Source organism: Scylla paramamosain, chromosome 7 (assembly GCF_035594125.1).
Source record: "Scylla paramamosain isolate STU-SP2022 chromosome 7, ASM3559412v1, whole genome shotgun sequence".
Lineage (NCBI taxonomy): Eukaryota > Metazoa > Arthropoda > Malacostraca > Decapoda > Portunidae > Scylla > Scylla paramamosain.
Window position 1 is genome coordinate 14,710,001 of NC_087157.1, and position 12,500 is coordinate 14,722,500.

General features: G+C 43.5%; 1 protein-coding gene across 2 annotated transcripts in view; it reads left to right on the plus strand.

Annotated features, from left to right (window-relative positions):
• LOC135102121 (spondin-1-like) overlaps positions 1 to 12,500 on the plus strand; it is a 147,839-nt gene that overhangs the window by 126,762 nt on the left and 8,577 nt on the right. Inside the window, exons 10-16 of one of the 2 annotated variants that reach the window (XM_064006899.1) lie at positions 457 to 513; positions 1,419 to 1,618; positions 4,102 to 4,308; positions 4,793 to 4,988; positions 7,664 to 7,834; positions 9,650 to 9,704; positions 12,404 to 12,500. The exon at positions 12,404 to 12,500 is cut by the window's right edge and continues 33 nt beyond it. In XM_064006899.1, coding sequence (XP_063862969.1) covers positions 457 to 513; positions 1,419 to 1,618; positions 4,102 to 4,308; positions 4,793 to 4,988; positions 7,664 to 7,834; positions 9,650 to 9,704; positions 12,404 to 12,500 — 983 coding nt within the window. The remainder of the gene's footprint in view (positions 1 to 456; positions 514 to 1,418; positions 1,619 to 4,101; positions 4,309 to 4,792; positions 4,989 to 7,663; positions 7,835 to 9,649; positions 9,705 to 12,403) is intronic. The other variant, XM_064006900.1, reaches the window with a different exon arrangement.

The following is a 12,500-nucleotide window of genomic DNA, read 5'->3' on the forward strand; positions in this document are numbered from 1 at the left end:
TTTTGTTTCCTTGTCGACTCATTATGTTTTTTTTTCCTCTCTCTTTTTTTCTTTCCCTGATCTTTTCATTTCACATCTGCTCATTTGTACTCATTCTCTCTCTCTCTCTCTCTCTCTCTCTCTCTCTCTCTCTCTCTCTCTCTCTCTCTCTCTCTCTCTCTCTCTCTCTCTCTCTCTCTCTCTCTCTCTCTCTCTCTCTCTCTCTCTCTCTCTCTCTCTCTCTCTCTCTCTCTCTCTCTCTCTCTCTCTCTCTCTCTCTCTCTCTCTCTCTCTCTCTCTCTCTCTCTCTCTCTCTCTCTCTCTCTCTCTCTCTCTCTCTCTCTCTCTCTCTCTCTCTCTCTCTCTCTCTCTCTCTCTCTCTCTCTCTCTCTCTCTCTCTCTCTCTCTCTCTCTCTCTCTCTCTCTCTCTCTCTCTCTCTCTCTCTCTCTCTCTCTCTCTCACGGCCACTGTTGCAGATATTCTTCGCATCGATGAACCGGAGTTCGAAGTGTCGGACGAGGACGCTGACAGACGTAATGTTCCTCCCTCCCTTGTGCTGTGTTGCTCAGATAGGGACTAACTGAACGAGCCTGTAACATTGATAAGCTTGTCTGAAATATGAGAAACCCTATAAGGAGTTAGTCTGAGCGAATCATAACTTTTTTTCTCTCTTTACATTTTTTTTTTTAATCAAACTTCACGTAATGTCATATGAGTCAATTAGTCAGTCAGTCAAATAACAGTGAGATTTGCATACTAGACTGGTTTGTGTTTGGTCAAAGATTACTTACATTGCACGGTTCACTGGGCTAGTGTTGAGGTAACTTTGTCTATCAACATTTCTCGCTATTTGTTGCTTTATACTTTTTTTTTTGTTCTTTGATTGCACCAATTTGTGAGATATTTTTTTTTCGAAACAGTGTAGTAGTGTAAGTAGTCACTAACGAATGTGTTTCTCTCTTTCCTTTCTATCCTTCGTTCCTTTCCTCTCTCCGCACTTTTTTTTTTCCGTTCCATTCCCTCATTACCATCTCCTCTCGATTGCTCTCCCCTCCTTACTATCGCTAACATATATGATCTCTTCCTCTCTTTCTCTTTCCTCCATTTCTTTTCATCCCTTCGTCCCTCCGCTCTTTTCTTTCCGTCCCATTCCTCCATTACTTTCCCTCTCTCCTTCTCTTCCCTATCTCACTTTTCTCTATCCTTTTTCTTTTCTTTTAATCCTTTCTCCCCTGTTTTTCCTCTCTCCTTACCTTCCCTTTTCACTAACTCTCCTTCGTTCCTTTCATTCGTTCCTCCATTCCCCCTTTCTTCCTTTCTATAACCAATTCCCTTTCCTTTCTTATGTACCCACACTCATTTCATCCCTCCATCCCTTCGATTCCTCTTCACCTACCTGTCTATCTGCCCTACCTCCCTCCCTGCGTCTGAACAACAGCGGAGTGTGCGGTAAGCGAGTGGTCTCAGTTCTCCCCTTGTTCCGTCTCCTGCGGAAAGGGTCTTCGCTCCCGCACGCGTAACTATCTGATGCCGCAGAAGGCGCAGATGATGATGTGCAAACGCCAGCTCGAGGAGAATGAAATGTGCGCCGCTGATCTGCTCTACTGCGCCGACTCCCCTGATGGCGCCTTCGGTCCGGTGAGTAGATATATAGCTTAGGAACCTGAGAAGATAAGGGAAAGCTGCAGGAAACGTTCACGCCTACACGTAGCAGTTCCTGTATGACACATATATGGCTTCTCATCTCTACCTGTCATCTCCATCCATAAATTTAATAGAGAAGTGTTTGTTATACTCTCTCTCTCTCTCTCTCTCTCTCTCTCTCTCTCTCTCTCTCTCTCTCTCTCTCTCTCTCTCTCTCTCTCTCTCTCTCTCTCTCTCTCTCTCTCTCTCTCATAATGATGGCAATAGCAGTAGTTCTCTGCGTCACGAGGTCTCGTCAATACACATGAGCTGCTCCGTCAATTAACGTTCATAAACTCAGACCAGATTCCAGTAACGTAAATCTGTTCATTTGAGCTTCTGGTTTTAACATTCTCTCATCTGAATCAATACTTTTTTTTTCTAATTCTATCTGGGATGTATTACGGCGGTCAACGGTCAACGAGACTGTCCCTTTTCCACCAAGGACCGACTGAGCTAAGAGTGTGATATGTGTATGAGTGTGTGGTGCTTTGTTTAGGCCACCCCGTGTGGGATTGCCGGCCTGGTAGATGGAAAAGATCCCTTTCTATAACTTAGTCTGAGTATTTCGTGAGGGCTGATGGCATGGCACAGAATATCAAAATCGCGTGAATTCAACACTAACTCGCTCAATTTGTGCCTAATATCGTCAAAGCAACACGTTAGTCTAAGCACACGAACCGGAAGTCTTGTTTGGCTCACTGGTACGGCTCCGACCCGCCTTTTGCGCGTGTCTGGGTTTGATATCCAGCAAAGTTGAAGTCGAGAGCAAATATCTTTTAACCTAATAACTTATTGATCTTCGTTCAGACAGACGGATGTTTTGATATGCTGAGGAGAATTTACGTGAATGTGATGCAGAGAATGTGTGTAGTTGGTGGTAGTAGTAGTAGGAGCAGTAGTAGTAGTAGTAGTAGTAGTAGTAGTAGTAGTAGTAGTAGTAGTAGTAGTAGTAGTAGTAGTAGTAGTAGTAGTAAGAAGAGGAAGAGGAGGACATTAGTAGAAGTGTCGGTGCTGGTGGCAGCGTTGGTAGTAGAAATGGTAGTAATAATAGTAATAGCAGTAGTAGTAGGAGGAGGAGGATTTATAAAGCTTGTGTTTTCTTCATATGTGAGATGATGTAGTACGTAGGCTATGGATAGGAACACACACACACACACACACACACACACACACACACACACACACACACGTGGCATGTCCTGGTCACAGCCTTTAATTGCATCCACAGGAGTATCACTTAGATTAAAGCGACCATCACTTTGAGCATGCTGCCTATTTTCATGCCTCCTACTCTCTCTCTCTCTCTCTCTCTCTCTCTCTCTCTCTCTCTCTCTCTCTCTCTCTCTCTCTCTCTCTCTCTCTTGAAAAGAAAAGAGAAACCCAAGATTATATTTAATTTCTAATGAATCAGATTTCTGAAGGAAAACATTTTTTAGAGCAGGACACTATAATGGCAAGAAATAAAATCAGGTTCAAAGTTTTGGATTGTGTCCTAAAATAATAAGATGAGAAAACCTTCTCTCCTTTACTAATTTCAGCGTAACTGTGTGTCGTGTAAGGTCTTGCATTTAATATATAATCCCTTTAATATCATCCAGTACTACGTAACACATTCTGACCTTTAGTATAATTATACCTAACGTACATAATATCAGTATAAAAACATTGCTGTTAAAAGGGAAGATGGTACAAACACTCAGAATATTATGAGAAATCAGGAGAAAGCCCTTCTCCGCCTCTCACCCCAAAGCAACACCTCAAATTACACCTAACTTCCTTGATTTCAATACAAACCGCATTAATGTTGGAAGGGAAGGTGATACAGACACTCAGAATACTGTAAAGTTGAGTCAAGAGTTACGAGAAAACACAACCTGGCCTCTCACCAGAAAGCTACACCTGAAATTGCTCCCAACTTAATTTCAATACAAAACACATTAATGTTAAAAGAGAAAGGTACAGACGCTCAGAACACTATGAGGAGTCAAGAGAAAATACATTCTCGCCTCTCACACCAAAAGCTACACCTCAAATTGCAAATTGCAAAGGCATCAATGTTAAAAGGGAAAATGGAGAGACTCAGAATACTGTGAAGTGTCAAGAGCCAGGAGAAAGCACATCTTGGCCTCTCACCCCAAAAGCTACACCCCAAATTAGATATCTTAATTTCAATTCAAAAGGCACTATTGTTGAAAAGAAAAGAGTTAAAGATACACGAATACTGCTAGAAGAGTGCATCTTTCACCCCAGTGTTACACCACAATAACCATTTCTTACGTAATTTCAATACAAAGGCACTATTGTTCAAAAAGAAAGGTGATACATTCAAAATACCGTGAAAAAGAGTCAGGAGAAAGCACATTTTAGCCTCTCTTACCCCAAAGGCTACACCACATTAACTCTTTCCACTTCGCTGCCTTCTTCCGACGCACCAGGCTCCAGATTTCGACCCTCGCATCTGCACGGTGTCCGAGTGGTCGCCTTGGACTCCCTGCTCGGCCACCTGCGGGAAGGGACACCGCATGCGCAGCCGCCGTTATCTGGACCGCATGGGACGTAAGAAGTGCGACACAGAGTTGGTGGGGAAGGAAATGTGCGTGGTGGCAGAAGCGCCCACCTGTGACTACGATAACGCCGAAGTTGTGAGTGTCTGTGTTCTTACTTAATAGTGATTTTTTTTATAGAATTGTGTGTGTGTGTGTGTGTGTGTGTGTGTGTGTGTGTGTGTGTGTGTGTGTGTGTGTGTGTGTGTGTGTGTGTGTGTGTGTGTGTGTGTGTGTGTGTTTTATTTGCAATTTTGAATTTTTTTTTGCCACGACTTTTTTTTTTTGTGTGTGTGTGTCTGTAATGCCATCGACCATATTATGTTCAATACATAATTTCTCCGATCAGTGAGGTTAAGTAACGGTGGGTTCGGTTGGTACTTGAATGGGTCACCCATTCAAGTATAACCATCTGAACTCTATAAAAAATCACTCTGCGACTTACGTACAGTATATCTCATTGACTGCCTGTCTGTCTGTCCGCCAATCAGTCTGTCTATGTTCGTTTTTCTATATACTGTTCTTCAAATCTCCATCCCTATTTTCCTCATTACATCCTCCTCCTTTTCCTTCCTTGCGGCAGATCAGCGAGGACTGCGCCGTGACTCCATGGACAGAATTCACTCCGTGCTCCACCACATGCGGGAAGGGCGTCACCGCACGAACTCGCTCTTACCTCGTGCCTTCCGCGGACCACAGCCACTGCAACGTCGATCTGAGGGACGAGCGGGAGTGCATGGCTCACCGCAGCGTCTGTTTCGATCCCTCCGAGGCTGAAGGTGAGTGTGGAGAGACGGGAGAGGGACCGGAGGCTGTGGGGTGACGGGGCAAGTGAGATGGTATAAATGATGTAGAGGGGATGCGATGAAGAAGTGAAAGGGTCATGATGGGGATGACAGGAAACGTAAGATACTAATGGGAGCATGGTGTGAGATTGGTGGGAGTGTAAACTTGGAGTGATGTTGGGAAGGTGGTGAATGAAATGTGCAAGTGAATAGAAAGAGGAGGAACACGAAGAGAAGAAAGGCTGCACTGTAGTTTCCCAGCTTTCCTAGTATGGTGTCCTAACCTTTAGTTTAGCGTGTGTGTGTGTGTGTGTGTGTGTGTGTGTGTGTGTGTGTGTGTGTGTGTGTGTGTGTGTGTGTGTGTGTGTGTGTTTTAAACCTTAAGCCTCACTATCACGGCCTGGTACTTATAGCGTTGTAAGTCTTGCTGAACATCTTTATCTTTGTTCCTCAGCCGCCCTGCTACTGAGACGCCACGACGACAGCCTATGTATACCCTTCCCATGCAGGCCGCTGACACCTTCCTCTCACCCCTTCAGCATTCCTGCAACACCACCACCTCCAACACTACTACCACCCATGACATGATCCTTATGACTTACCTTGACACGATGATGAGACGAATAAGTGTTTATAATGAAGGAAAGGCAAGATAAAGCAGTACAAATTTGTTTTCTCTCTTTATACGTAAGGGAAAGTATGCATAGTACAACTGCTTCGTCTTGAGTCTCCCTGCAACGTTAATTCCTCTCATATCCTGACGCTTTAATATATATTTCGAAAAGACTACCTTACTCTACGAGAGACAACATATAAATGGTTAGTACTCGTATAGGACAGTTTAACAACACTTTTTTTTTTTTTTTTATGCAAGTAAATAATTTAGACGTAGGGGACTTTCTTCAAGCACGCTTCATGGAATGAATGCAATGTGACTTCTTCAAACTGACTTCACAGGTTCAAGCAAAACATGATGAATAACAAGCAGACCGTTATGACTCCACGACCCCCGATCAGATAAAATTATTCTAACACAGAAATCTTTGGAATCAAGAAGCTGGATAACGAAACTTATAATTCTATTTTTTTTTTTTTTTCATGGTGACATCACAAAAGATTAATAAACACTAAAACAGTAAAACACACACACACACACACACACACACACACACACACACACACACACACACACACACACACATTACTAAACTCACTCAACACTAATACACACCCAAACCTACCTAACACTATTAACAACTCACCAAATCAACAATGTGACTCCCCCAGAAGCACCAGCGTGCCGCCCCCTAACACTCTTCCCTTCTCTCACGCTCCCCACGGCCGCGCCTCCTCCTCCTCCTCCCTGGCACTAGACTGTCAGTCGTTTCGCCGAATGAACATCAGCTTTCACGACCAGATGCAGTTTGAGGTGTGGTGTCTCCTAGGCAAAAGGAAGAAGAGTCGGTACAACCACTCCTCCTCCTCCTCCTCTTCAGGGAAGTGTAGGCCGCGGCTCCTCCCTCCCTTCAAAAAAAAAAAAAAAAAAATCTTCCAGAGTTAAACAGTCCCTATAAACGATTAAATAGCTCTATAAAGAAAGATTTTAAATGAACCTAGAGACTTAGTGTTCTCTCTCCGTCTGTGCAGTATAGCCCCTGTCCCTTCATTCCCATCCCGTCTTTTCCTGTCCCCCGTCACCCCGATGTTCCCCCAGGGAGACACTTCTGACGGGGTACCTGACGGAAACACTCCTGTGTATTTCACCAGGCAACTTCTTCCATGAAAATTTTCGGTAGAACTTCCCCGGCTCTCCCTCAGGTTGTCTTCACCCCAGCCATCCTCGGGGGTACTGCAGAAGAGCCACCCCTGGCGGGACTCTTCCACCCCTTTTCTGGCTCCCCCTCGCATGCTAATGCTTCCTAAACTTCCTCCCGCATTCAGGGGAGACTAATGGGTTCTGTGCCAGTATTTAACACCCAAAATAAATATGAACTGCTGTATGCCTTGGTGTGTGGTGGCGGCGGTGGTGGTGGGGGTGATAATGGTGTGTGAGTGCGTGTATGTGTGGGTTTGTGTGTAGTATGGTGCATGTTTGTGGTGTTCTAAGGCCTGAGTATTGAGTTTTCTTTTAGTGTAGTGTGGTGCGCTGTGGTGCGGTGTGTTGGAATGTGTGTATGTACCATTATGTGTGTGGTGGTGTGGCATGGTGAGGTGGTGGTGTTGTATGTGGCGGGCTGGGCAGCAGCCTTCGCCTATGAGAAATGAGAGAGACCGAGAGAACGATTGCTCAAACCAACACACACACACACACACACACACACACACAGAGTAAAGCTTGTTAATCATAACGCTTGAATGAGAGCTTAGCCATCATCACATACCAGCCAGTCAGCCAATCAGCCAATCAGCCAGTCAGCCAGCCACAAGCCAGGCAGTTAGCCACAAGCCAGCCAGCCAGCCCCTCTGCATGCCCGCGGGTCATGCATGCAAGACACACTCCCTTGGCGTCCTGTCCTCTCCAGTTCCTAGTGTCCCTCACAAGGCTGTTCGTTTTCCTCCCCTCTCCGCTTCACCTTCCTCTGCGCCTCCCTTCCCTCCCTTCCTTCCTGTCCAGTAAGCATTCTTCCCTGCCCTAATCCACCTGCCTCACTCGTCTTCCTTCCCAACAGAGGTGTGCATGCTGGAAAAGGAGGTTGGTCCCTGCCGAGGATACTTCCCAAGGTGGTACTACGACACGACCCATCAGCGGTGCATGCAGTTCACCTTCGGAGGATGTCGAGGCAACAGGAACAATTTCGAGGAATATGAGCAGTGCACCAAACTGTGTGAGGTCAACAAAGGTGAGTCTTGTAGAGCACGCTAGATTATAAAGAGAGATAGAAAGAAACTGGTACACGCATAGAGTAGTAAATAAACAGACGCAATAATCAGGCTGCTTGCCTAATCAATAGAGAACATAAAAAAAATTATACTTTTTTTTTTTTTTTTTTTGACGGGATGAAATTGGTTCTCGTAGTGTTAGATAAATTAAAGATACAGTAATCAGGTTTTTTTTTTTGCGTAATCAACAGGGAACACTAAAAGATTAGACAAGTTTATGGATGATGATGATGATAAATGAAAATAGGTGATATTTTTATCCAAGGATTGTCAGGTGTAGGACAGACGACATTTTGCACCTTCCCTTATTTTTGTATGTTCTTATAACGTAGAGGTATAATATGCATGTGGGAAAGTAGAGGATGAGCATTATTTTGAATGCTGAGAGGCAATGGGCAGCAGTAAGGAGTATGCAAAATGGAAAAGGTGAAGTCAACAGAAAAGAAAGAACAGGAAAACTTTTAAGATGAAAAGGATAGAAAGACAAAGAAAACGATAAAGAAATGAAGTGGAAGAGTGAAGTACAAGAAAAATAGAGAAATGAGAGAGGAGAAGAGGTTAAGTGAAAGAAAAGAAAAAAGACGCAAGGAAGGAGATTGAATGAAAAGGTAAAAAAAAAGTAAGAGTGAAAAGAGAACGAGAGGGGTAAGAGAAGCGATGAATGGGAGTGGGGAGCAGGAAGAAGGGAAGAAAAGAAGTTAACTGATAGAGGGAAGGGGGAAGAGAGAGAGAGAGAGAGAGAGAGAGAGAGAGAGAGAGAGAGAGAGAGAGAGAGAGAGAGAGAGAGAGAGAGAGAGAAGATGGATTGGGAGAAAAGAATAAGTGGCAGAATGAAGAGGAAGGAGAAGAGGTAGAATGAAGAGGAAAGGAACAGGGGAAGAAGGAAAAGAGGGCAAGACGTTATGCAGGCGACAACACAGGAGAAAACATGAGGTGATATAAGAAGCAATAATAATACATGAGTAATAACAACACGTGAGAACATTACTGCCATTACTAACACACACACACACACACACACACACACACACACACACACATACAACATTTATGCTTTACTTTGGGTTGGATGACTTGCAAGGCCATTTCTTAAGCCATTAATGTTTATGTTTGCTCATGGAAGGGTTAAGTGAAAGAGCCGAGTTTCATGAATCGTAAGATGAACAAAATAAGCAGAATGGGGATATATTTTCTTATTTTACTGATTAATATCTGGTGAGGATATAGGTACTCATAATTTAAGATGGTATAACATTTTTGATATATAAAAATATTAAATATACTTAATTAAGGAATATGATTAATTCAAACAATATTAAAACATACAATAGCTACATCTTAACCAATAAGCAGCTTTGTATTTTGATACCAGAGAGAGAGAGAGAGAGAGAGAGAGAGAGAGAGAGAGAGAGAGAGAGAGAGAGAGAGAGAGAGAGAGAGAGAGAGAGAGAGAGAGAGATGGCCTGGAAAAGTGCAAAGGGAAATTACCTTAAAAAAATACAATAGAGTACGATTTTAATAGGCAGAAAGCTTAGTAAGAAAAGTATTAGTGGTAGTTGTAAAATTATTATTATCATTATTATTATCATTATTATTAGTAGTAGTAGTAGTAGTAGTATTAGTAGTAGTAGTAGTAGTAGCAGTAGTAGCAGCAGTAGTAGTAGTTGTGGTAGTAGTAACAGTAGTTAGTATATTAATATAGCTTTAACTATTTTCTTGCCCCATTCTCCTCTCATGTTTCTCCCTCTCCCTCTCCCTCTCTCTCTCTCTTGCAGCCCCAGGTGGTCACGGTAACCCCCCGCCCAACAACCCCAGGCCCCCACCAAGCAGGTAAGCAACCAGCCCTCATCCTCTTCTCCTCCTCCTCCTTCTACTCCTCCTCCTCCTCGAACTGTTTGTTGTAATTTATGTGTTTGCCGTAAGTTCTGATGTGTTGTTTGTCTTATGCTGTTGTCACTACCTTGTTCTCTCTCTCTCTCTCTCTCTCTCTCTCTCTCTCTCTCTCTCTCTCTCTCTCTCTCTCTCTCTCTCTCTCTCTCTCTCTCTCTCTCTCTCTGTGCTCCATTTCCTAGGAGTTAAGTTTCACCCGTAATTAAGGAACTACATTTACCTGCAGCCTCAGAACCCTTTCCATCTCTCTCCCTTTAAAGTTACTGTGATGGGAGGCTGCGATGGTGGTGATGACTGATGGCGTTGAAGTGGTGTTATATGGTGTTGTAATACTGAGGGATGTTTTGTGGTGGTGTTTTGTGGGGTTCTATTATGTCCTGTGATGTGTGACTTTTTGTGGTGGTGTTGTGGTCGTGGTGGTGTTGTGGTGTTGTGTGGTGTTAATTGGACGTATGAAATATATGTGGTGTTGTAGTGTTGTGTTGTGTTTCTGTAGTTCATTAGTGCTAAGGTGTTGCAATTTTTTTACTCCATCGTGTGGTGTTGTATTCACTTTATATTAACTTTATTGCATCATTCCCCTGTTTATCATTTTCCTCCCGGCACCGTGTTATTGTCGCCATCATAGCATCACCATCATCACCATCACCACTGTAACCTCATTTTCACACTGTACAGTAATCACTATCACCACCATCACCATCATCACAATCATCATGACCATCACCCTGTCCCCTCATTTCCACATCGTACAGCAATCACCACCACCACCACCACCACCACCACCACCACCACCTCTATCACCCTCACCATCATCAAGCACCATTACACGGGTACAATAATTTATCTTTGTACTTTTTTCTCCCCGCCGGCATGAATATAACGCGCTGCACGACTATCATGCAATTTCATGACACACACACACACACACACACACACACACACACACACACACACACACACACACACACACACACACACACACACACACACAATTTTAAAATACGACAAATAATTCTCTCTCTCTCTCTCTCTCTCTCTCTCTCTCTCTCTCTCTCTCTCTCTCTCTCTCTCTCTCTCTCTCTCTCTCTCTCTCTCTCTCTCGTGTGTGCTCAGATCACGCACTAAACGCTCATTTCTTACACATCGCAGAATGAATTAATTTTTGTCCCACACAAGTGTTTCATTCCCCCCCGTGGGCAGCAGTGTGTGGTTTCCCGTCAAAAGAAACACACCGCACATCACAGCCACCAACATTTCCCGTCCATTATTATCAACTCTACTTCTCACTACATATATACACAACACAGGATAAAGCTAATATAAAGAGGAGGGGGTTGCACTATATTTTCATTTAAATTTGTTACCTGTGTCACGTTTGGACATGAGAGAGAGAGAGAGAGAGAGAGAGAGAGAGAGAGAGAGAGAGAGAGAGAGAGAGAGAGAGAGAGAGAGAGAGAGAGAGAGAGAGAGAGAGAGAGAGAGAGAGAGAGAGAGAGAGAGAGAGAGAGAGAGAGAGCTTCTGCGTGTGTAGGTGTGTATTAAATGCCTATGTAAACTTTATTTATCTATTAATTTATTTATATCATTTTTTTCAGATAAAGGTTTGTTAGTAACGATGAAAAAATAATAATTGTTATAATGATTTCAAGCCTACATAAAGAATAGTATATTATTGCAATACCTGTATGAAAAATTATGCTGGCATCCATTTTTGTTATTACTGTTATTATTTTTTTTAGTAGTACCAACACGGCATGTACTAAAGTTAATAATCTCGGTACCAATTAAAGTAAATATACCGTGAAATTTCCGTAGCAACATATTTGTTTCTAAATGGTATTAAATTTATTCATTGTCATCACCATCACTATTACCGCCACCGTCACCATCGTCGCCACCATCACCATCACCACACTACTACTACTACTACTACTACTACTACTACTACTATTACTACTACTACTACTACTACTACTACTACTACTACTACTACTACTACTACTACTACCATCACCACCACCACCACCATTACCACTATTGCTGGATGATACAGTTTACATTCCTTTCAACGTTGTAATTTTTCATTACATTACATACTTCCACAACAACAACAACAACAACAACAACAACAACAACAGCTACTACTACTACTACTACTACTACTACTACTACTACTACTACTACTACTACTACTACTACTACTACTACTACTACTACTACTACTACTACTACTGCTGCTGCTGCTGCTGCTGCTGCTGCTGGTGATGCTGCTGCTGCTGGAGCTACTTCTACCACCACCACCACCACCACCACCACAACAATAACAACAACCACAACAACAACAACAACAACAACAACAACAACAACAACAACAACAACAACCAACATTCACACTCCGATCACAATCTAACACCCTCACATCCCCACCACAACCACCATCACCACCACAACAACCATGCAACATCACCACGACAACACTCCCATTCACATCCCTATCACCCCCACCTTCCTACCACTCACCCACCAACACCACTACCACCATCATTACCACTATCACCACCACTACCGCTACCACCACCACCACCACCACCGCTACCACTACCACTACCGTAGCACCTCGACGCATATATTCGCAGGTCCAGGTTGAGGCCCCAGCCGGATGACCGTGGGCAGCGCGTAGACTGCAAGGTAACAGACTGGTCCTCCTGGAGCTCCTGCTCAGCCACCTGCGGC